The 23,182-nt window shown below is 45.9% G+C and overlaps 1 protein-coding gene across 4 annotated transcripts in view; it reads left to right on the top strand.

Moving 5' to 3' along the window:
* The first annotated feature begins 3,055 nt into the window (after positions 1-3,055).
* The window catches only part of DENND5B (DENN domain containing 5B), an 89,456-nt gene continuing 69,329 nt past the window's right edge, over positions 3,056-23,182 (top strand). For 2 of the 4 annotated variants that reach the window (XM_015866121.1, XM_015866112.2), the window contains exon 1: positions 3,059-3,313. In XM_015866121.1, the coding sequence (XP_015721607.1) occupies positions 3,202-3,313 (112 nt within the window). In that variant the 5' untranslated portion in view covers positions 3,059-3,201. Of the gene's footprint in view, positions 3,314-23,182 lie in introns of all 4 variants that reach the window. The other 2 variants (XM_032445502.1, XM_015866103.1) reach the window with 2 other exon arrangements.

Raw genomic sequence — 23,182 nt, 5'->3', positions numbered from 1 at the left:
AAATTTGCTTTATTTATGAACCCTGCTGTGAGATTCACTGCTGCTGTTTTTCTCTCTGTTCCTGCTGTGTGCTCTCCTCTGCCCTGAGCATGGGATGGCTTCAATGTCAGTCAAAAAGTCCATCCCTATGAGCAGCCTGTTTCTTCCAGCTATTTGTGCTCTGCATCTTGTGAAGCAGCTCACAGCACTGCAAACTGCTCCAAGGAAAGTCAGCTGAAAGTAGAGAACTGTCTTTCTGAGCATCGCAGACATTCGTTTTCATCTTGTTTTCCCTCTCTTCTACCCAACCAGATCTTGTGAATCTTGTGAGTATGTAGGTATTAGAGCAAAAGAAGAGAGGCTTTCGATGGAAAATCAATGTGTCTTGGCAGCTGGTGAACTATCACATGCAGGAAGCTGTAGAGCTATGTTAAGGAGTTGAGCAATCTCACACCAACAGCGTGATTTCAAAGTCATTGAAGAATGCTGAATTAAATAAAATGTGAAGCAACAGAGCCCCAGCAAGGGTAAGTGAGATACCCTTCAAATAGCAGGGTTTTCCACCTCTCTGAAACGTCGGGCATTGACTCCTTGTAGAAATAGGACAAAGAGCTTGACAGACCTGTAGTCTGATCTCTTATGGCAGATCCTAAGGATCCTAAGGCTTGTTAGCATTTGACCCAATTTAAACTAACAGATCCTGCAAAAAAAAAGACGACTTGCTGAGAGATTAAGGAGTGGGAAAGCTGAGAAAACTTGACACTGGGAAGAAAATTCCCTGCAGCTGAAGACACGGGTGCCTGAGGAAGAACAAACCTACCAAGCCCCAAATCTCTTTGCTGTCACACCACTGGAAAACTGGCAGGTGATGGGACAAAAAATTCTGGGCTATGAAGGCACATCGCGGGCTCATGCCCAGTTTGCCATCCACCAGCACCCCCAGGCCTTTTTTTGGCAGGGCTGTGCTCCATCCTTACATCCCCCAGGCTGTACAGAAAGTGGGGATTGCCACAACCCAGGTGCAGATCTTGAACCTCATGAGGTTCTCCCAGACCCGCTGCTCAAGCCTGTCTAGGTCTGTGAATGAGTGTCAGACTGACTTAACTCTTATTCTCTGACCTAGAGCTCGATGAGTAGACAGGTACAAGTTAATAAACAAACCAAACTAAATAAAATGTCCAGGCTCTCAGTGCAAAGTCGAGGACATAGCTGGGTTCCTGGAACACTCCTGCTTGGATCTGGAACAGTGTGGCACTGCAGCCACCATGGATCTGTGATGTGACAGAGGACTGGCATCTTCTTTTTCCTTGGATACGTGTGGAAATTGTTTCAGCTCTTGTCTGTTTTCAGTAGAGCACTAGAGGAGGATGAGACATAAAAAGGACATATAATTTGTGAATCCAGGGCAAGGAGAGAGTAAAGATGCCATTGTGTTGCCAGCAGGTGGGAAGCAGCAGTTCTTCTCTATGCCTCTGCCTAATGACCTGTGCTGCAGGTAAAACACCGAGTTCTTTGGAGGCATTTCCTTTTCACAGCGGTTTTTTGTATAAGGACAAATACCAGTCATAGAAGAATATGATGTAAGAATAAACATGGCTCGTGCATGGTTAAAGACTAACAGATTGTGAGAGAAGGATGGAATACATTGCATTCTGCAAACAACCTGTTTGAAGTGTACAGATAGTGGAATTACTGAACATGAGCAGGGAGCTCATCAGAGTGGAGAGAACAGCCTCGGAACTTCAGAACCATGCAAGTCCTTTCAGAAGGAGATGCTGCTCCCAAATCTGTCTGCTGGGGCTTTGGCAGTGAGTGATCATAACAGAAGGGCTGTACAAATGGGGATAGGACAATGCTGATTTCTTCCTGGACATGGTGCAATGGTTATTAAATCTTAGGCAATTTGGGAATCATAGAATCATAGAATGGCCTGGGTTGAAAAGGGCCACAATGATCATCCAGTTTCAACCCCCGGCTTTGTGCAGGGTCACCAACCACCAGACCAGGCTGCCCAGAGCCACATCCAGCCTGGCTTTGAATGCCTCCAGGGATGGGGCATCCACAGCCTCCTTGGGCAACCTGTTCCAGTGTGTCACCACCTCCTGTGTGAAAAACTTCCTCCTAATATCTAAGCTAAATCTTCCCTGTCTCAGTTTCAAACCATCCCCCTTGTCCCATCACTATCCATGCTTGTAAACAGCCGTTCCCCCTCCTGTTTATACACTCCCCTCAAGTACTGGAAGGCCACAATGAGGTCTCCCCAGAGCCTTCTCTTCTCCAAGCCCAGTTCCCTCAGCCTTTCCTCATAGGAGAGGTGCTCCAGCCCTCTGATCATCTTCATGGCCCTCCCCTGGACCCTCTCCAAGATCTCCACATCCTTCCTGTACTGAGGGCCCCAGGCCTGGATGCAGTACTGCAGATGGGGCCTCACAAGAGCCCAGTAGAGGGGGACAATCACCTCCCTCTTCCTACTGATCACCCCTTTTATAATGCAGCCTTCTGGGCCGCAAGCACACACTGCTGGTTCATGTCCAGCTTCTTGTCTACCAGGACCCCCGAGCTCTTCTCCACAGGGCTGCTCCCAAGGAGATCTACCCCCAGTTTGTATAAATAGCCGTGATTGCCCCAACCCAACCTGCACTTGGCCTTTTGAACCTCATTAGGTTTTCATGGGCTCACTCCTCTAGCCTGAATGAAGAAGCGCTTTAGATTTTGCCTTGTGTGTGCAACAAGGAGTCAGTTGTCCTGATGATAACCGTGATATGATTAAAACTGTTTATGGTACACGAGAGGAGACCTTTTCTGCCCCACGCTCATCCATCACTTGCTCTCTACAGCTCACTTCTGTCTTTCGGACCTTTGTCCTAACAAAACCCTCCTCCATTCCCACAGGAAGACGCTACGATCAGCCGGAGCGCAGTTCCCCACCCGCTGCTTTTTGTGTGGCAGCGCCCCCCATAGCCCAGCACACCGGGGGTCCCGGCGGGGCGGTGCCGCGACCGCGCAGCGTTTAAAAGCCCCGCGGGGGCGGACCGGCGGTACAGCACCGCCTGCTGCCCGCCCCTCTCAGCTGACAGCGGGGTCGGAGCCGCCGCCGCTCGGTGCCCGCCTGGAGCCGCCCAGAGCCCTTCGGCAGCGCCCGGTGCCTGTAGCCGGGGATGGGGGGCGGCGCTCCGTGAGCCCGCCGAGCTGCCGCACGGAGCCGGAGCCGCCGCCGCCGGGATGAGCGGGAGCGGCGCCCCCGGGCCCGGCGCGGCCCCGTGCCGCTTCGCCCACTACTTCGTGCTCTGCGGCATCGACGCGGAGAGCGGGCTGGAGCCCGACGAGCTGGCAGGTGAGAGACCGGGCACGGCGAGGGGACGGGGAGCGGCTGCCGCAAAATGTCCGCTCACCCCGCGGAAGGGGCGTCGGGCCTCCGGGGAACGAGGGTGGGGGGCGAGCTCCGGGCCGGGCGAAGCCGGTACGGGAGACAGCTCCGGCCCCGCTGCTGGGTTTGCTGCGGAACCCTGCAGAGCCCCGCGGCACAGCTCGGTGCCGGGAGAATGCGTGTGCGTCCCTGTTGTGTGCTGCAAACCGGGGGGAGGGATGTGGGAAGAACCGAATAAATGAATGCAATTGCATCGCCGGTTGCCTTGCTTTCTTTCATGTCTTCTGCCTGTTCGGAAATAGTCTTCCCGCATCCTTCTCGCTCCACCCCCAGAGAATGTTACAGATCCAAGAATGAGATTATTACTGTGGGATTGGGATATTCAGACATATTTATTGTTGGAGCTTATACCCAGATTTGAGCACATTATGTTAGGGAAGCCTGTACTCTCTCCTAAATGTTACTGTGCTCATCTGAAAGGAAATGTTTAAGTTGATTGTTATGTGTACAGCGGGGCTGACTGTAAGCTTAGTGATGGGGCATAATTGTGTAGAAGCAGAATGTTTCCTCTCTAAGTTAGGAGCCTGTAAGCACTAAGGTCCATAGGTCCCACTGCCCATATGTGCTCCTGCTGTGGGTAAGGGACCTGCATGGGACAGGTGCAGGCAGTGGGGCCTGCGAGGTCTCTGGTGCTGCAGCAGGAAGGACATGGCCTTGTGTTGTGTAAGAGGGAGGCTGTGTGATCCGCATTGCTGACCCATGCACCCTGGTTGAAGTTCACATCTATGCTGGCTGTAGGAGGGCGATAGGATCACCTGAAGTGCCACAGAGCCTTCCCTTGGCTTAGGTGTCTGTATCTTGTCCCATTGTCTTTGCATTGAACGCACGGTCGATGCAGCCCTAGGGGCTCAGAGCTGAAGCGTCAGCCAAGCAGGCTGCCAGCTGTTTGTTTTCTAACACGTGCTGGTGACCGCAGTTACGTGTTTTGGTTTTATTGCTTTTAATAGCGACCTCCTGGCTTCTGAGCCTTTGCCCAGCTGATGGAGCTCAGCATTTGATTTGCATAACGTGCCCCATTGGGGTGTGGGCAGCTCAAACTCTGAGTTGCCTCGAATTCTGCATTCTGAAGAGAGCTCATTTTTAAGGCAGCATTGGGCAGCAGCGTGTGCCTTCCCTGATGGTGGCCTGGACTTCACAATGTGCCTTTTGCTGCTTTCTGCTCAGTTTCCCAGCGAGATGCACAGAGGTGTTCACACAGAGCCTGGTGATGGCAATGCGTGAGGCACCATCAGCACCTAGGAGGGCTGGGACGTAGCAAAGGAAGAACTGGAGTAACAGAGCTATGATGCGACTGCTATTAGCCGTGGTGTATTTTTAGGGACTCGTGACAAGAGCTTTCTGCTATCAGCTGGGAGCTGAGCAGTTGGAAGTGCTGGAGAGGAACAGGCAGTGCTGTGAGCCATGCGTGTAATGCAGCCGTGCAAAAATTAACTAAGGCTTTAGGTATAGCTGAGAAAATATTTCTGCTAAAGCCTGGGGAGAGCTAATGCCGCCATAGGCAGGCACCAGGGAGTTAGCATATGAAACTGTTATGGGTTCCAAAAATGAAGCTATGAGGATTTAATTCCTAAGTGGAATATACAGGCAGGAAGATGTTCAAGGAAGCAGATGGACCGTTCTGTAAAGGAACACCCACAAATGAGGCTGTTTCTTTCTAAAAATGCTTTTACAGTGTTTTCTGGAAAGAAACGATCCTGTTATTTCAGTGTGGAATTGTAGATGTGATGGCTTTCCATCCCTCCAGCTTTGTGCTTATAGAAGCTGCTGAGGTAAGTCGTGCCTTCCCTGAGAAGTGCTGTCACTTAAGCTGCTGTGCAGATCATCCCTAATTGAGCAAAAAGAAGTAATTAAGAACCTGCTTATCTCCAAACACTGGAGTCCCTCAGCAGCTCCAGCACACAAAGCTCCAATACCTTGTGCCAGGCCCGAACTTGGCAGAGGAGTGGGGCAGGAGGTGAGCTGCAGGCCTGGGGCCTCTCCTGTGGGCAAGGGAGCAGGAGTTACAGATCCTCACAGGGCTTTCAGCTTCTGCAGGGCTGGGGCAGCATGGGAAGCTGCTCCACAGTTGGCTGTGGAGAATTCATAGTTGTCTAAGTCAGTTCACTTTCATAGAACGTAATAGAGTCACAGAATCTTTTGAGCTGGAAGGGACCCCTAAAGGTCATCCAGTCCAACTCCCCCAAAATTGTGGAAGCTATCGCTAACTTGGTAGCGCATCCAGGCACGCAGCAAAGCAGTGTATGGATGATAATGCCATCCAGGCACTTGTGGCACTATCACTGAGCTCTCAGCCAAGGGTGGAAGAAGAATCTGGTGACTTGAGGGAGGAAAGGAAGCTGTAAGGATTTCTTGGCATTGAGTGATCAGAGAAGGAAAGCGGTGTATTTGACATGAAATATCTTGAAAAGCGTGACATTTTCAATATTGGTTTCTCTTTGCTGCTGAGCTGCACTAAAAAGGATGAGGAATGGTTTTTCTCTCATGTTCAGGGCTGATAGAAAATGCATTTCAGTTTGCTTTCATCTTCATGCCTGCTTCTTTCAGGTATGCTCATCTTGAGACCAACGGCCTTGAACATGCATATGTTTAAATGAATGCATTATAGCAAATACTTAACATTGCCTTGAAGAAAAATACCTAATACTAAATTAAACTGTTTCTATTACGTTATTTTTTCATACTTGTGAACTTCAAGTGTGTGTGCACGCAAGGCGTGAGGGTTTCTCATGGTTGTAGCCGCCATTACGTTTTGCTTTGATCCATATTAAACTCTGTAGAAGAGCTGTGAATAAATTCTACAGTTTAAGGGAAAAATATTCAGAATACATGAGAGTCAAAGAGAAAGCAGTGCCTTATAGTGAGGGAAGGAATGTGGTGTTCTGGAGGCTAGTGAGAGAGAGCTACATGTGCAGGATCAGCTATTTATTTCTTGCTGTGTCCAGCCCAGCAGCTGCTGGGACAACTTATGCTCATGTTAAGTGGGCATGTTGAGTGTCTTGGGCAAACTAATCACTGCTTCTACCTCTTGCAGTAAATGGTCAGGCATTGAGAATTAATTTCCTTCAACAATGAAACACTATCTGAGCTCATAACGCTGAAAAACAAACCGTGTGTGTGTGTTGCAGTCTGGCTAACCATGCTGCTTGTCTACAGGCTTTTATTTTTAGAAAGCCAAAGCTTTTATTGTCTTGTGTGTGCTTGGCACCTGCGTGCTCTCGTGTTGCACAGCCTGGCTGCAGCGAGCCTGGTTCTCCACCCAACTTCCTTCACACCAGGTCATGCTGGAGGGCCAGGCTTCAACAAGAGAAATGTGGTGGCATTACTACACTGATGCAACGTCATGTGTGTGTGGCCTTTCCCAAATAAGGGAGTGGGTTTTTCCCTCTTGGGTTACTGGAAATATATTAATGAATTTCCCTCGACCAAGGGATTTCTGAACAGTTGCAGTTCCTGTTTGTGACTCACCCAATTGTGACAAATGAAAAACAAGCTATGGGAGTTTTGTTTTTTGGTTTTTAAAGTGCAATCTAGAGCACTGCAAAGCATGCATGGGGGGGAGTGCCCAGGTGGAGCAACATGGATGTGGGTGAGACTTGTACCAGCAGAGGAGGAGGTGGCTCATACAATTTAACAGATCTTAATGTGCACCTCAGGAGCACTTGCAGTAGGATCATAGCGTTGTTTCAGATGGAAGGGACCTTTAAAGGCCGTGTGATCCAACCCCTTGCACTGAACAGGGACACCCACAGGTAGATCAGGTTGCTCAGAGCCCCGTCCAGCCTGACACTGAGAATCTCCAGGGATGGGGCATCCACCACATCACTGGGCAACCTGCTCCAGTGCCTCACCACCCTGACTGTAAGAAGCTTCTTCCTCATATCCAGTCTTAATCTCCTCTCTTTCAGTTTGAAATCATTGTCCCTTGTCCTGTCACAGCTCACCCTTCTGAAGAGTCTGTCCCCTTTTTATTTCTAGTACCCATTTAGGTACTGAAAGGCTGCAGGCTGCTTAGGATTTCTGATCGTTACAGGGCTAGTGAAGGATTGGGCCTAACATTGCCTCCTTTCGTTAAAACACGATGCTCAAATGCAGCACTAAATCTTCTGGATCTTGCTGGAATAAGCAAGTTTCATGGATGAGGAACAGAACGGAGTAGCTGGCAAATGACATTTTGTCATTTGACATTTTGTATGAATGTAGGAAGTGCTTTTGATAGAAATCTAAGTTGAGTTAAGATTTTATACTATAAAGCCAAAGCTCTCGACTTTGGTCTGTTTAAGTAAACCGTTATTTATTTATTTAACTTAAAGTGTGTGGAGATGATTTCTGAACTGTTCACTGCAGACTTGACTTCTGTATGAGAAATTCTGCAGCTGAAGGAAACCGAGCCCCTTGCAAAGAGTTGTCAATATTATTGACAAGCATCATAGCCAGTAATGGTAACCTTCAACAAGGAGTGACTCCCTTGGATAACAGACCATCTGTGGAACTGCTAACGGCCGTAATGTGTTAATATGCTTTAGTAATATGGGTTTCATTCTCTATACTTCATATGTGCCAGAGAGACTGGAATGCTCCTCTCCCCTGGTGTAATGCTTGTTATACGTTTGCTTTCCTTTGAGTTTTTATATTATATTCCCTTGAAAGTAAGGAACCAACCAATTGATTGGGTTGGCAAATCTGTTCTTGTATTGGTAGCCATGACTTTCTAATGCTAAACTAAGGAGAATTTTGTGGTTTTTCTCTTGCTCAATAAGCTGACATTTCCACTTAGCCTTCTGAGGGTATGAGAGACTTTAGTCTTTTTTACTACCAAGGGATGCTGTAATAGCACAGTAGAAGGTATACTACTGTCAGTAGGAGTGGGCTTTTTCTGTTGCTATGGCTTTTAGTAAAAACTACAGTAGCAGGCCTGTTTAATGTTGTGGTATACAGCCTTTTCCAGGTGTCAGATATTGGGATGCCTGAAGAAGCCTCCGTTATATTATCAGTATAGGAAAAAATAAGTGATGTAATTTGTGCTCCTTGCTTGGAGTCAAACATCTTTAGTGAGTGGTCTGATCACTATCTGAATGGAGAGCAACCTGATTGGGGTGTGCTAGGCAAAAAGAAAGTGCCTGTTTGGGAATGTGAAGCCACATTCTCTCCAGGTATGGGGTCTTGCTTCTTCCTCGTTCTTCTGCACATTGGCCAAATGCACTGACAATAACTTCAAAACATCAAAACATGCTTCGAAGGAGTGAAGTGGGAAGAGTATTCCATTGCTAAAATGTACTCTTTGTAGAGTAAGGCTGAAGGGCTTTGCTAGACCTTAGTGACCTGCTTTGAGTGACAGTGGGGAAAAAGCCAAACTCTTGGCACAGTACAACATTAGGGGGAAGTGGTTTTAGTGAATCTGCCTAGAAAACCTCTGAGTGGTGAACAAACGTAAACATTCTGTACAAAAATGCCATCAGTTCTTGTTTTGTGTTCAGGGGCAATGCCACTCATGTAAAGCAAGCTTTTCTCTCCTCTTAAAGCATGAACTTAGCTTTGCAGCCATGTTATTTATCACATTGCAGTAGTTCTGGGATCTGGTATTGATGGTTGTTGCTGCTGCTGTTGAAACATACTGTGTATCCAATGGAGTCAAAGCGGGCTTTGAAACTGCAAGTAGTGGGTTGCACAGCACAAAGGGTAGAATCTTCCCTCTACCCCCTCTTTGGTGATCTCTTGTCATGTTAAAGGCTAAACGTGGGGAAGGGTGGAGGGGCTTAAGCTGAAATACCATTTTGTGTAAACAATGGTAGGATTAAAAAAAGGAAATGAAAATAAACCCCACCTCAATCGCTGTGGGTGTGTAGTGGCTGCTGCTTTTCATGGATGGTTGGAATTGTCTGTATAAATTAGCATTTTCTTTTTCTTTAGCTGCTATATACATATGCTCATTTCCATGCGTAGCTATTTTCATGCACAAAGCAGTCGGTGTGTGATGGCATGTGATGCCGTGTTGCCGGTGTTGGCAGGAGCTGTAGATGCAAGGGAGAAGTGAGTGTGACTGAATGATTTTTATGTTGGGCTGCCCAGGTGTAAAATGTGCTTCTGGTGTCTTGTGACTGGCAAATGAGAGGACACAGCTGTCTGTGATGAAATAGCAAAACCAAGCACGCACCCAACTGCTGATTTCCCAGTGAAACATTGATCCAATGGGCCGAGCAGCCTGTTTTTTAACTGCTCTATATCCTGGTATGGCTGAAGCCCTGTGGGACAGGAGGATGCTGCCATGGTCCACGTGTGTATTGCTAATGCTGGTGGGAGATGGCAGACAGGATCCTCAGTGCAGATTCTCACTGCTGGGGAGGCTGTCAGGAAGCTGATAGTCCAGCCCAAGTGGAGGAGCCCACTTCCTTACTGTGTGACCAGCTGAGATGGGTCCAGCGTGATGTGGGAACATCACCCTCTGCATTCCCATGGGATGCTCTGGAAAGAGAGAGAGCTTTCTTTATGTTTAAATTCAAACTAGGAAGTATTGGAGTGAAGAATGCACTGTATGACTGAGTAAATATTTGGCTTTTCATTGAGGGCAGGGAGGATTTGCTGATGAGTTGGTTATTCACACAGCACTGTTTTTATTTCTATCAGTATTCCCATGTGGTGTTCTTGTCAAACTATTGCCCAGCATAAAGCAAACGTTAATTTGAAATCCAGAGTAATTTTATGCTGGAAAACAAAACAATAGCTCTGTTAACACAGAATTTGTCTCAGCTGTGATGCTGGATGGAATAGGAGAGATGAATAGTGATACTACAAGTTGTAGGATGGGACCTTTTGTCTCATGGAGGTAATGCTTTATTTATCCAATATTACAACATATAATTACACTGCACCAAGTATTGGGGGGCAGAATCTTTCTTCCTTTCTTCTTTAAAACAGAAAGGAAGGCACCTTTGTGTAATACATGGAGATGAGATGCCAGGTCATGACTTGCAATGCTTAAAAATTGTCAGGTGCTTTGTAAGAGCGCAGCTCGTGGATGTATGCCCTGACACTGAGCTTTGAGTGGTGCATTCTCCTGTATGTTTTGCCTTGTAAACATGTCAGCAGTGTCAAGGTCTGGAAGAATGGTACTAAGATGTCTTTAATGCACTCCTTTGCAGGTTGTCAAGCTTTGTCTTTAATGTCTACCATTATGAATCTACTAAAGGGAGAATATTTATCTCTGGAAATCAGCATAGCAGCTCATCAGCACAGATGGATCACGTGTTTAGCCTTTTCCCGAGATGATGCTACTTGGGATAGGCTTGTCTTACTAGCATTTACAAATATGTTGGCTCTTTCTGGCTTTAGCAAGTGTGATAACAGATGTTGTTTGACTGTCTTAATTCAAGCAGGGATATTTGGTCTAATGCTTCAGTCTTAAATCGAGGAATGAGTAAGAACTAAAGAATCCCGGTGTAAGGAATGCTATTAAGCAAGCATTTTTTTTCTTGTATGAATATGAACATCTGCATAGGGTGAGGCAGCTGTAGCTATTGTCTTATGTCATGCTCAGAGAGAGGGGAATGGTGCTGGGAGATGTTAACTTTAACGTTAGCTGTTCTGGTTAATAACTTCTATAGTTTCTATGCCTACGTCTTTGTTCTCTTTCTTCTTGGAGCTGCCCGCAGGGTTGTGAGTTGGGAGGGGAATGAAAGAGCTCAGTCTAACGCGCTGATTTAAATTAAGAAAAAAGAAAAAACCCTCTAGTGTAATGCAGGCTGAACTTCCCATAACAGCCGGGCTTTAATGAATGCTGACCCCTCAGCCGTGCTTTGTCCTCACCAGCAGGTGAGGGAGAGCGGAGGTCCTTGCAGTGCCTGCCCTGGCGCTGACCCGAGGGCTCGGGGCAGTTAGTTCAGCTCTTGGGCTTTCAACAGGACTAAGAATGAGCAAATGTGATGTCTTGTGGCTGGGGTGTGTTTGTGCTCCTTGCCTGCAGGTCTGTGCAAGCACTGGGGAGAAAAGGTGCTGATTTGGGTCTTGCCTTGAGCTGGGAATGAATTGCTCGCAGCAAATACTGCAGCGGAGTGCCCAGCATCTATTGTAGTTGATAACGGTTGAGATCTGAAAACTACTTGCAATTCAAAATCTGTCTCAGCTTTCAGTCATCAGCTCATATTTTGTCAGTGCTTCATGTTGATGACTCCTGACTCTGTCCTAGCACTCGCCTGCATTGTATGAATAGCTAAAAAGGGACGTTTACACTAAGCAGCAGACCATCTGTGTTGGTAATATACTATTATCACACCCAAAACTGAGGCTTGTGTGATTGATGATGTGATCTCACCGGACCCATTCCCTCGTTTTTTGTTTTTTAAGTAATAAAAGCAAAATGCCAAAGTAGTTGGTATCCTTATTTTCTGAATCCATAGGTCAGTTTAGCATCGTGGGTTCAATAGGACCATAGAGTCACTGGGGTTGGAAAAGGCCTCTAAGATCATTTGGTCCAACTGTCTACCTACCACCAGTATTACCCCACATAGATTCACTAAGGTTTAGTTTTGTCCCCAAAACTCAGTAAAAGAGAGAGATAGGAGCAGAAAGCACAGGGAAAAGGGGCTCTGTACGTTTTCTTCTGTTCCTAATCTACCACCTTCCCAGGTTTAAAAACAAACCAGCTCTTCCTTACGCTTTGTTGTGGTTTCAAAAAGCACTTGTAACCTTTCTGATAATATTGTTATGAGCAGGGGATCTGAATTCTAGTGTATTAAGACGCTAATGATGTGTGAGGAGTCATAAAGCTGTGTTAAGTGCATTAAGGTTTGAGTGAGTAACTCGGGCAAAAAACACTGCAAGATATATGGCTAATCGTGCTGTGTTTATGAGCTGTCTTAAGAGTAAATGGCCGTATTCAGATGAATCTGTGCACTGAAATGGCCTGAAAGGATGTAATGTTGCACTGCAGCACAGTGGGAGGCTGAACACCCTTGCTCAGTTCATCTGATCATACTGAAGTGTTTGCAGCAGGCTTTTTAATAGATGAGTGCATTGGTGAGTTCCTGTGAAGTTATGTTTTCCTTTATTGTCGTGGCTTGCTGATGATCGTCTTAGTGATGCGTTTGGGTTCTACTCCTTAAAAATGTATTATCTGGTTTATTTTCGGTGAGGTTACGGGTTTCACAATATTGTATAAAACCGAAACCAGATCCTCCTGTCTGCAGCTGCGGTGTTAAATAGAGCATCATTGTCATAGGGTGAGCATGGCTGTCAAAACACTTTGGGCAAAGTGGGTAACATGAACAGTTCTTGTATGTTAAATATTTATAGAAGAAAATGCAAACTCAGAAGGCTGCCAGCAGACAGACTGCTCGGGTGTATTGTTGTGTCGGTCATGGCACAGATCTTCACATTGTGTCTTTGGGAAGGACTTTGGGAGAGTTATTTCTGTTCTGCTGAAGCTCAGTGGTGCACCTTTTCTGCGCGTGAACTTTCAAGTTTAAAACCTCAAGAGGAAAACAGGAGCTTTACATAAATAATCTGCAGTCCTGAAAGGGAAGTCACAGCACAGGCACTTGTGCGTCCAGCCTTTGATCCACAGCCAACGTATCTTCATTCCAGATCCTCTGGTGCAAACAGGTGGTAAACCAGAAGCAGAAAGACACTGAGGAGAGAGCTGTGTCATTAACTCTGGCACTGCAGGATAATAAATCTCCACGGCATTCTTTGGCTTTCTAGATGTTCTCCAAGCAATATGCAATGGCTGTGATTAAAATGACTGTTGTACTGTCTTAAATAATAAGCTCGAGCCTTCAGATAGGCGATGTAATTGAGCCACAATGAGCACCAGCTTTGCGTGTTTGATCTCAGCACTTTGAATTTCAGTGTCATTGTTGCCATGTCCTTGAGAGATTGTTTTATGCCCAGGAAAACTGGTGAAGGGAGATGGGGGGCAATTCCTACCAATGTGTGAAAAATCTAGCCGATATGTTGCCCTGAGGACACTGCCGCCTTCTCTTTTTTGGCTCTATCTCATTGCTAAGTGTGCAAGATGGAAGCAGCTGCATCATTCGAAGTCTGCACACAGTGTTTTTCATACAGATTTTTCTCTCTGACAGACACTTCGTCGGGAGGTGTCTGCATGTGGTGCCAGCAGTGGGTATTTCCCTGTGCGCATCAAGCTGTACCAAGTCCTCACAGCAAGGAATGGGCTCTTCTTTCCTTTTCCCACCCGTCTGCCAGCTCAGCAGGCTCCTGCCTTGTTTCCTTTCCACTGAAGGCAGCAGCTCTTTGATGGAAGTTTCTGTCGCTTTCCCATTTTACTTTATGTTGCTTGGGCTCAGCTGGCATGGGAAAAGCAGGACAGAAACAGTTGTATTCTACTGCCTGCAGCTACCTGGCAGCGCAGGAACGGGAGGGCTGAGAAACTACAAAGCACATCAGACCTAATTATTCACCTAACGTAAAGGCCTTTCTAGCTCTGGATATCCGCTCTTGACTGCGTGGGTAGTTGGGCTGATGGAGGTGTCTGACTTCAAAGCTATTGGATGGAGCAGCATAAATGTTTCAATCCCAAATCCATCCTACTCAGCCTGGCTGGGCAGCCCTGGCTGCAGGTTGGGGCCCTGCTCCTCCGAGCAGGGTCAGCAGGGGCTGTCCCCTCAGCGTCACTTTTGTAGTGAGGGGGGGAAAGGGATTTAAAATCCCTCACCCTTCCCTATTGAGTCTGACTCATTTTTGTCTGGTTTAGCACTACGGTAGAAAGAAACATAATGGATTTGTTAGGGTCAGTGCTTCACAATGTGATGGTTGACTTTGGGCAATAGGGCCTAGTTTGCCACTCCAGACAAAGGATTTGTAGGTCTTGCAGGCTGCCATCTGTTTCTAAAAGCAAGTTTTTGTGGAGAAGTGATGCAGCTTGCATGCTGAAAAAAGCATGGGGCTCTTTTTTTCTTCCTTTGAGAACTGCTGAGCCTTTGTGTTTCACCTTTTAATTTCAAAACTAAGCAGAGCTTATTAATAGCAGGACTCCCCTTCCCTTGGGCAAGTTGGACTTCCCAGTCTTGTTAGTGATGGGTTGATGTCTTCTCAAGTACTTCTGTTTTAGAATACACATATTCATCCCCAAATTGTTCTCTTCTTCCATCTGCCCCTCACCCAAACTATCTGAAATGCCAAGTCTAATTGCATTCAAGTTGCTTGCATTTATTATAATATGTGATCATATAAGGGACAGATTGGAGAAGTAACACTCAGCAGTCATATGACTTGCTCATCTAGGCTGAGGTTTGATCTTGTGCTCTCCTAAAAACAATGCAAATGAAAAAGCCTCACTCTTGTGCAGTGGAATCACTGCAGAGCCTCCCAAATAAAAGGGTCAGCCTACCTGTAGGGCTTAAGCATGCTGCTAAGTACCGTCTATTTATGGACCATGTGTTGCCCTGGCTGCTGGCTGATTGTTTCTATGTATAGCTACTGGAGCGGGCACAATGCTGTGCGATCCAGGTCTGGAGGGCAGGAAAACATCCTGCTGCAGGACTTAGCACAAATAATGAACAAATCCTCTGCAGTTTTTTGTCCTTCCAGCTGCACGCAAACAAGACTGTCAGTGCTGATGAAGAGGTCCTGGCTCACAACCTGCCCAGCTCATTTGTTTAGCCGCTTGCTGTTCTGATGCAACAGCACGGCCAAGGCTGGTTTCTGTGCCAGTTCCTCTGCAGTGCTGCCAGGTCACTTTGGGATAGGGAGAAGCTCAGCTGCAGCAGTGCACAGTGTATCTGCAGCTTAATCTGGGTCCAAATGACTTGGAGAAGGAGGGCAGGGTGGCTTTTCCTGCCCCTGGGCTAACAGCTGAAGAAAGGTCTCCTGTTCCTTCCTTTGAATTAGATGAATAGTGCTTTCCCTTTCTGCATCTTGGCTGATGCTCAGACATCAGTATGGTTTTTCATCGTGAAGTGCCAGCTCCACATGCTGCTCTTGTACATAACTTCAAATGCCACAAAGCTGTACCCTGTACAGGAGGAGGCTGTGGCTGGGCTGCAGAGTGCCCCTTACTGTGCTGTGCAAGGGAAGCATTGCCTGGGAAAATGCCATAGGTAAATATGGGGGCCGATCCCCATTGGGCTGACCTGGGTGAGCAAGGTACGGGATTGCCGGCCAAGGGGCAGAACTGCTGTCAGCTGGCGAGCAGCATGATGAGCTCTAATTCCCTGCGCTGGCTTTCCTCAGAGCTCTGCATGGAGCTTCTAGTGCTGCTTACGCAAGGAGGGCTTTGCTATTGTGCAGGCTGCTGATGAACAGAGGGGGATTTGTTTGTTGGTTTATTTTGAGGGAATTACGTGGATAAAATGACTGCATCTGATGTAGTGCCCTGGTTCTTTCTGCCAAGCTTCCTCCTGATGGCTTCTGCAGGGTAGTCCCTGACTGCTTGTGGAAATTGGGCTCATTCTTCTGTTTCTTCTTAGCCCCCATCTAAACTTCCCTCCTCACATCTGTAGACCTTGGAGGTACCGTCATCTAAAGCATGTGGAAATATTTCTCTTGGGTGTGATTCTGGAGCCAGCACACAGCACCTGTGCTGAGGGAGGGCAGCCTTCAGTAGCAGTCTGCATCTCTCCTCTGAGGATGTGGGATCTTCAAAACCCAAAGGGTGTGACGAGCCTGATGACACACCAGGGAAATACCCAAGGCCTGGAGAAACAGCATTCCTGGTCACAGGGGTTAAATGAAATGAGGGAGTACCCAGCTCTTGCATGAAACCAGAGCTCATGCGTGGTAAGTGGTCTGATCACAGGCTACTCCTACTAGTATGGGCTCTGATCTGCTTTACGTGGGCAGTCTGTGAAGCTGAATCTCACCAGGGAAAGGCTTCTGAGGTGCTGCTGTGCAGTGTGGCCACCTCATAATAGATGATACTGGCTATTTGCTTTGCTGACCTGTGTTGGCTGAGCCATCAGGTCTGTACTTGAGAAATCAGCCCACACCACTCCACATGACTCCTTTAAAGCAGCTGGAAAAGCTTCCTGTCTCCTTTCAGGTGCAAGAGTGCCATGGTGTCACATCCTAACACCTACATGGCACCTTTGGAAGTACACTTGAGGGTGCCCGCTGCTCTCATTCAGTTTACTTTGATGTGCCAAAGCGGAGAATCTCTTTGTTCTCTTCCAGTAAAATGTGTGGAGATGCATCAAGCTCTGCAGAAATGTCAGCTTAACAAGAGCAGAGGAAAATTCAAAGGGCTTCCTTTAAGGCAGCATAAAATCAGAATGGGATGCAGTAGTCAATAATTCTGCATCAAGTACTTCCTGGTGGTTGTTTTACCACTATCCTTAAAACGAGCATTTAGTTTAGGAAGCCAATGTGCTGCTTATCATCCATTTGTGATCTGTGGGCTTTTAGCAATATTTCTGTGCTGCTTTTTCAGAGCCATCAAACTTGCTACAGTGGTCGGTCATGCAAATCCTCTGTGAGTTTTCTTTTTGCGTGGTCTTTTTTGCCTTTTAGTCTTTCTATTAAATAACCCGTAAGTACCAGAAATGTTATTAGACATAATGCTGCCTTTAGTTGGTTGAGGCAGTAAAGCTTTGCTACTGTTGGAGGAGAACTTCTCTTCTTTACTCAGTCAAATTTGCCAAACTGGAACAAGTCCCGGCATAACAGTTTCAGCCCCTGCCTCTGTTACTCAGCAGCATGCAGAGGTGAACAGAAATGCTGAGCAAACGCTGTGTGAACTGGAGAGTCAGCATTGGAATGCCTCCTTGACCCGGTGGTGACAGCGGGTCATTTCCTTCCCCTGAGTCAGTTTGGGACCTTTGGGCAGTGTCCAGCGCACAAAGACCAAGCTGTGCAGGCAGCAGGGGTTATTGCCCTTGCAGAACTTGTTGCTTGTGCTCAGTGCCACCCAGCTGGGTGCCTGTGCCAGCTGCACTCTGATGAGCGTATCCCGTCTGATGCAAGCCTTCATGGAGCAGGAAAACTGAGATTACTCGCGAGCTGCCAGAGGAAGCAAGAGCGTTCACAGCCAGTTTCATAGGAGAGTTATTTGTATCAGGAAGAATAAGCGTATGACAGGGGAGTCTAAACGCTGAACTTTAATCCTGGTGTGCTATTGACTGGGTCTGGAGGAGCTTTATGTTCTATTTCTCTTGCAGTTTGCTGGGAATAATGTGTTATTTGTACAGGGCATCGAAGGCGTTCGCTGTGAAAGCTGCAGTTATGTGCAGGCAGCTTCTGAGCTATTTCAGTGCTGAGCAGTTCCAGCCATCCTAGTGAGATGTAGGGAAATAACATCCTACCAATTTGGTTATTGTTTTAATTGGGAACGGGAGGAGCGACGTGCAAATGAATGCCTTCCATTTGAGCTCACTTGGAGCAGTGGATGCTGTTTTTGCTTGATAAACTTGATAAACCTAATCTGCTGTAACTGCGATTTCAATTGAAGGAAGATAAATTGAGGTGGAGAAGGAAATCTGAGGGCATAGACTCAAGCCTGAGCAGGAAGGCTGTTTTAATAGCCTTGTAAAATGCATGTTGCTTTTGTTTGGGATTAATGCCAGCTCTTCAAAGTTTCCAAGGTAAAAAGACAGAGATCTCAAGTTGATTAGGTATATTCAAATATGATATTTGAATATTTTTGAGATGTCTCTGTGAAATAAACCAGCTTTAAATGGACAGACCAAGAAAGGCTTTGTTACTTCTGTGTGGAAGCAGGCAAGCTCTCCGCTTAGATTAGCATTTATGTTCTTAGTCCTACGGTTAGAGCTTTCTCATTGTGGCATCCAAATTACCGATTAGTCAGATGTGCTGACACAAAGGAGGAGTGTAATATAGGCATGGGAAGAGTGATGGCATCTGGCATATCTGTGAGCATAGCTGTGCCAGTGTGGGTGTGAGATTCCTGCCTAGATTAAAGGAAGTCTTGTGCTTCTATGGAATACAGAGGAAGTGATCTTAACTGCAGGGAATAGTGTTCGGAGGATGAAGAATAAGAGGCACTGTGCACAGCTCTCCTTTTAAATAACTTTATCACTGGGGCTTGGCTTTTGTTTGATGCATTGCATTAGAACAGCCAGGATGTATGGCTTGAAGTTAAGAAGCACACTAGGAACGGAGTACAGACTTGCACCATAAGAGCATAACGGCTGCTTGCATGTGGTTTTCCTGCACTGGATCCGGGAATTAAGTAGCTATAATAATCTTTTGCATGGGTGTCCAGTCAATAATTACTGAGAGCAAAGAATCCTCCCACGTCTACCACCAGGGCCCTTGCAGATTAAAAACAGCGCAGTGATGTTTTATGACAGTTGGCAACTGATCCCAATGCTCCGCTCAGAGCCTCTTAAGTATATAATGCTATCAGAGTTGGCGCACTAGATACCTCCAAACTTCTCCACTTATGCCAAAGGTAAAAACTTTTTGATTAGTTTCCTTGCTCTGTCCTTCAGTTCCATAACAGAAGGCTGTAGAAACAAAATCAGGTGTGTTCGTTTGATTTGTGTGTGCTTGCACACTCATAGTAAGTCAAGATGATGTAATGAGTTCCCTTGAGTCTCTGAATAGAAGACCCACATTTTGAAGTCTATGAGGTAAAGAAGCAAAAAGACATATATGCTTCTGATAAAATGTGTGTAAGAGGGTGTGTTGAGAGAACTATAGGGATTACTCCATGTGTGAGTTCTAAAAGATAAACTGATGTTAAATCTCTGACAGGCCCAATCACAGTATTTCTTAAATAGATTCAGCATTCACAGTTTCTTGAGATGTGGCTCTGAAGCAGAGTCATTTACCATAAACTAATCCAGAAGACTTGTTTTTTTCTGTAGATGCACAAGGTCAGTTACATCTCTGTCCACCAAAATATTCAGTGGTCTTAGAAGCAATTGCTGGCTGACAGCTATGTCACCTTCCTTTTTGAAACACAGCTATGTTGCATAAGGTGGTCAATAGTAGTTGTTGCCATATGTTGTATGAGTATGCTGCTACTTCTTACCAGGCAGCCTCAACCTTCCATTGGAGTCAACTCACTAGGGCGATATCTAGTTTATCAGCATGTTTTGCAATCAAGTATGTAGACAGTTGTCAATAGGCCTTAAGCTTGAACTTGCCTATAGAAAATTCTTGGGAAAGCCTCAGAAGCCCTATAGGGACAACAAAAGTGAGTTTCTGGGTCCCATGTTAATATGAGTTTTTATGCTCCAGCTGGCATGTCATATGGGTAGAACTGGATGTTGCGTGGTTTCCAAAACAGCTGCTCCTGGACAACTCATTGGTGAAAAGATTACATATCTTTATGGTGTAAGTCAGTAAATGTTGCATGTGATCTTGTGGTTCATGTTCTAAAGTCATATCAGAGCTTTGTCTTTCAAGACAAAACCTTTTGGTTGTGTTGTAATGATGGCTGTAGCTCTACCAGGCTGCTGGAAAGAGTGCATTTTCCTAGAACAGGCTTGTTGTGGTAGGAAGAACCTGGCTGAATAAAAAGCTTTTGCGAGTTACATAAACTATTTGGTACATGGTGACACTGGTTAATGCAGCACATTATGAAATATTAATATAGAACTTAAAATCTTGCTGTAAAAATGCTGGTTAAACTTTCATTAAAACAAGCATGGTTTAGGCACCTCATTAAAATGTTAGAGCTTGATGTGTGAGCTCAAGCAGGAGATGGTTATTCAGAATGCAAACGGAGTTTCCCCTGCCCTTTTCCCCTTTCAGAATAGGAGGGAGGAATCACCATGAAGTAACATGTGACATTAACAGCGCCAGTTACAGGAATCTGCCTGGCTTTAAGTCACTAGGTTCATAGCCATAGAAAGACTTGTCCTGCGATGTAAAAAGCAATTGTGCATCCCCTTCTGCTTAATGGGTCCCATAAACCACACTGACCCAGTGGAAACTGCAGAGCACAGGAGATGCTCCAGTTCTATAATGCAGTTACATGCTGAGGCTCACTGTGAGAGAAAGGACATTCCTGTCCCTGTTCCCAAGATTTGTTCCTGGGTATTATCCTGGTGCACACAGGCCAGGTATCTCATTTTGCAGCACTGAGCACATTCCTGCCAGATGGGTGCTCTCACCAGGGGGAAATACGGAATTTCACTCCCCTTATGAGGCGTGTTGTGGCCATTTCACATATGTCCTGGCTTAGCCAGGCATTATGGCTCTGCTTTTCCAAAGCTCTCTCAGTGACGTGGAAGCACTGAAGTAATTAGTGTAGGATCTGATGGGTGTGTGAAGTGACCGGCTTCACAACACTGTGGAGCACCCTATATGCAGCCTGGGGGTCTGTGCCTGTGGTATGGGGTTTCACTCACATGCTGTTGCATGCATCTATGAGGTGCTTGGACTTGCTCTTAGTTAGTTGGACTAATTCCTCAACAACGCAGGCAGCAGCAGTTGTTGGTGCTGTAGAACTGGTAGTCTCCTATACTTGATTCTCCAAGCTCATAATTAAGAATAAAAATAAACACTAAAAAACATCACTAGCTTATTGCAGGGATGACTGTTCCAAAGCAATGAAGAGCCTCGGGCTGTTCAGGTGTAGGCTTCTCATTGCAGTAGTTGCCTTGGTGTGAATTATTAATGCAGTAATGTCAAATAGCAGTGTATTATTGCGCTGCCTCACAGTAACTTGTATGTAGAAGAGTGGGAGGGAGGGCAGAAATGAGCTGTATCCTTTGAGGAACTTGCTGGCTAAACATCTGGAAAACCCATGATTACCTCTTTGTAAGTCATTTCATGATAGGGTAGCTATAGGAACCATCTTTCAGAAAGAGGTTACTAAACATTTTTCATCATCCTGCGTTTGAGGGGTAGTTCTCACATGTTTCAGTCTTCTCTTCCATTCTCTTCTCTTCCATTCTCCTGTGTGCTATCATTTATTTTGGAAGGCTGGAGTCTCAAATGCTATTCACTATCCTTTTCCCCCCTTCTTTGCTGCTTCTTCTGAAGCAGTGCACCTCAAAGTCTTTTGTTCACTATTCAGTGAACACATTTATTTAAGTGAAACTTAAAACCTCTTTTGCCTATGAGATAAAGGGTAGTCTGAACTATTTAAAGCCAGTGCTGGTTGCTTCTTTTTCCTCATATCCTCCCCATCCTCCAGGTGTTATTTTAACAGAAGAGACTGAAACCACCTCTGCAGCATCACTGGCGTACCGTGCAATGCAGTGGTACTTGTGGAGACTTGAACATTGCAATTAACTTGCAGATGTGTAACATGAAGAATTTATATGTGGATCTGAATGAAGTGGTGTTTACCATCTGTAGATAAAATAAGGATGGGGCTTTGCAATGATAATAGGACTAATCAGTCAAAATAAGTGTGAAAATCTCAAGTGGAGAAGTAAGAGATCCCTTTGTGAAGCTATTAGCAAAGTAAATCTGCTCAGATGGGCAGGTGCTTAAAACAAGACAGACATAGGAAATAAAATCTGAGGTTTTTCTCTTAAAACAAATCCAGAACTGCTTCCAAACACAGCTAGAGGCTGCCTATTTCTAGCTGGAATAAACCTTGCTGGCAGACCTCTCATAGACTCCTGCTGACAACAGTATCACATTGAGTGCTGCAGGCTCAGGATGGGATATGAAGCATCTAAGTGATACAAGCCTGGGTCATCTTGGGTTTTCTCAATTCCAAACACTAATTCTGAAGCTCTGATGGCAGCTCTGTGGCAGTTAGGAGGAAGTTTTTCACACAGAGGATGGTGACAGTGGAACAGGTTGCCCAAGGAGCTGTGGATGCCCCATCCCTGGAGGCATTTAAGGCCAGGCTGGATGTGGCTCTGGGCAGCCTGGTCTGCTGGTTGGTGACGCTGCAAATAGCAGGGGGTTGAAACCAGGTGTGATCATTGTGGTCCCCTTCAACCCAAGCTCCCGTCTTTCACGTCCACTTGCTTCTTGTAGAACAGCATCTTTTAAAACTGTTAAGGAATAACATGAACATGTCTCCAAAAAAAGCTTTCTGTTCAGTCTTACTGCTGTGTGATAAGTAACGGATGCCTTAGAGGAGCTGTTATCTTAATGTTATTTAGAACAAACGTGTAATTCTATCAGTATATTGTGCCTAGGTACACATTTTCAGTCCATACGTTTTCATTTCACTCGCTCTTAAGTGCTCCTTTTAACACTGATAGTCTGCTTGAGGTCTGCGTTTGGTTGGTTAACTCTCACCCTGTAACTGGATTTCTTTCAAGATGGATGACTTGGTTTTGGTCCTATTTCCTTAAGGGAGGATGATGATCCAGAATTAAATAATTTCGTTCTTTGATGGATTAAGCAAAAGCACGGGCTATTAAATTTACTGCTCGGGTGGATGTGGCAGTGAAGTTGTCATGTTACTGAGGACCTTTGCTGTTCAGTCTCTCTGCTGTGCTTCGTTAAACAAAGCGACAGCTACCGGAAACATATGGTCTCAGTTTTTCATGGCACAGTATGTTAGGCAATTCATGATTTGTGTTTTTAACCTGTTTACAGAGCCCGGCTTTAGCAGGCTCTATCAATAGGGCTTGTTTGTTCTTGGGTGCCTCGTGTCAGGCTTCCCCTTGCCAATTTATTTGCTGGGCGCTGCGTCTGTTTACTCCACAGATGTCTGTCTCCTACAATATGATCCTACGGTTACTATTCAGATTGAGCTTTTTTTAGAGCCATTTGAATGCTTTTAATATTCAAGCCTGCTGCGTTCTCATAGCTTAACCTACCAGCTGAAGTGAAGGCTTTTATGAGACTCTTTACTGCTGTTTCCATGGTTATGCTGAAATAGACACCTGCTAAATGCAAGCCAGAAGGGCGCCGAAAATCTTCTAGTAACAGTCGCTGTCATTA

The sequence above is a fragment of the Coturnix japonica genome, chromosome 1, assembly GCF_001577835.2.
Source record: "Coturnix japonica isolate 7356 chromosome 1, Coturnix japonica 2.1, whole genome shotgun sequence".
NCBI classification, from domain to species: Eukaryota; Metazoa; Chordata; class Aves; order Galliformes; family Phasianidae; genus Coturnix; species Coturnix japonica.
This window is presented reverse-complemented; position numbering and strand designations above follow the sequence as displayed.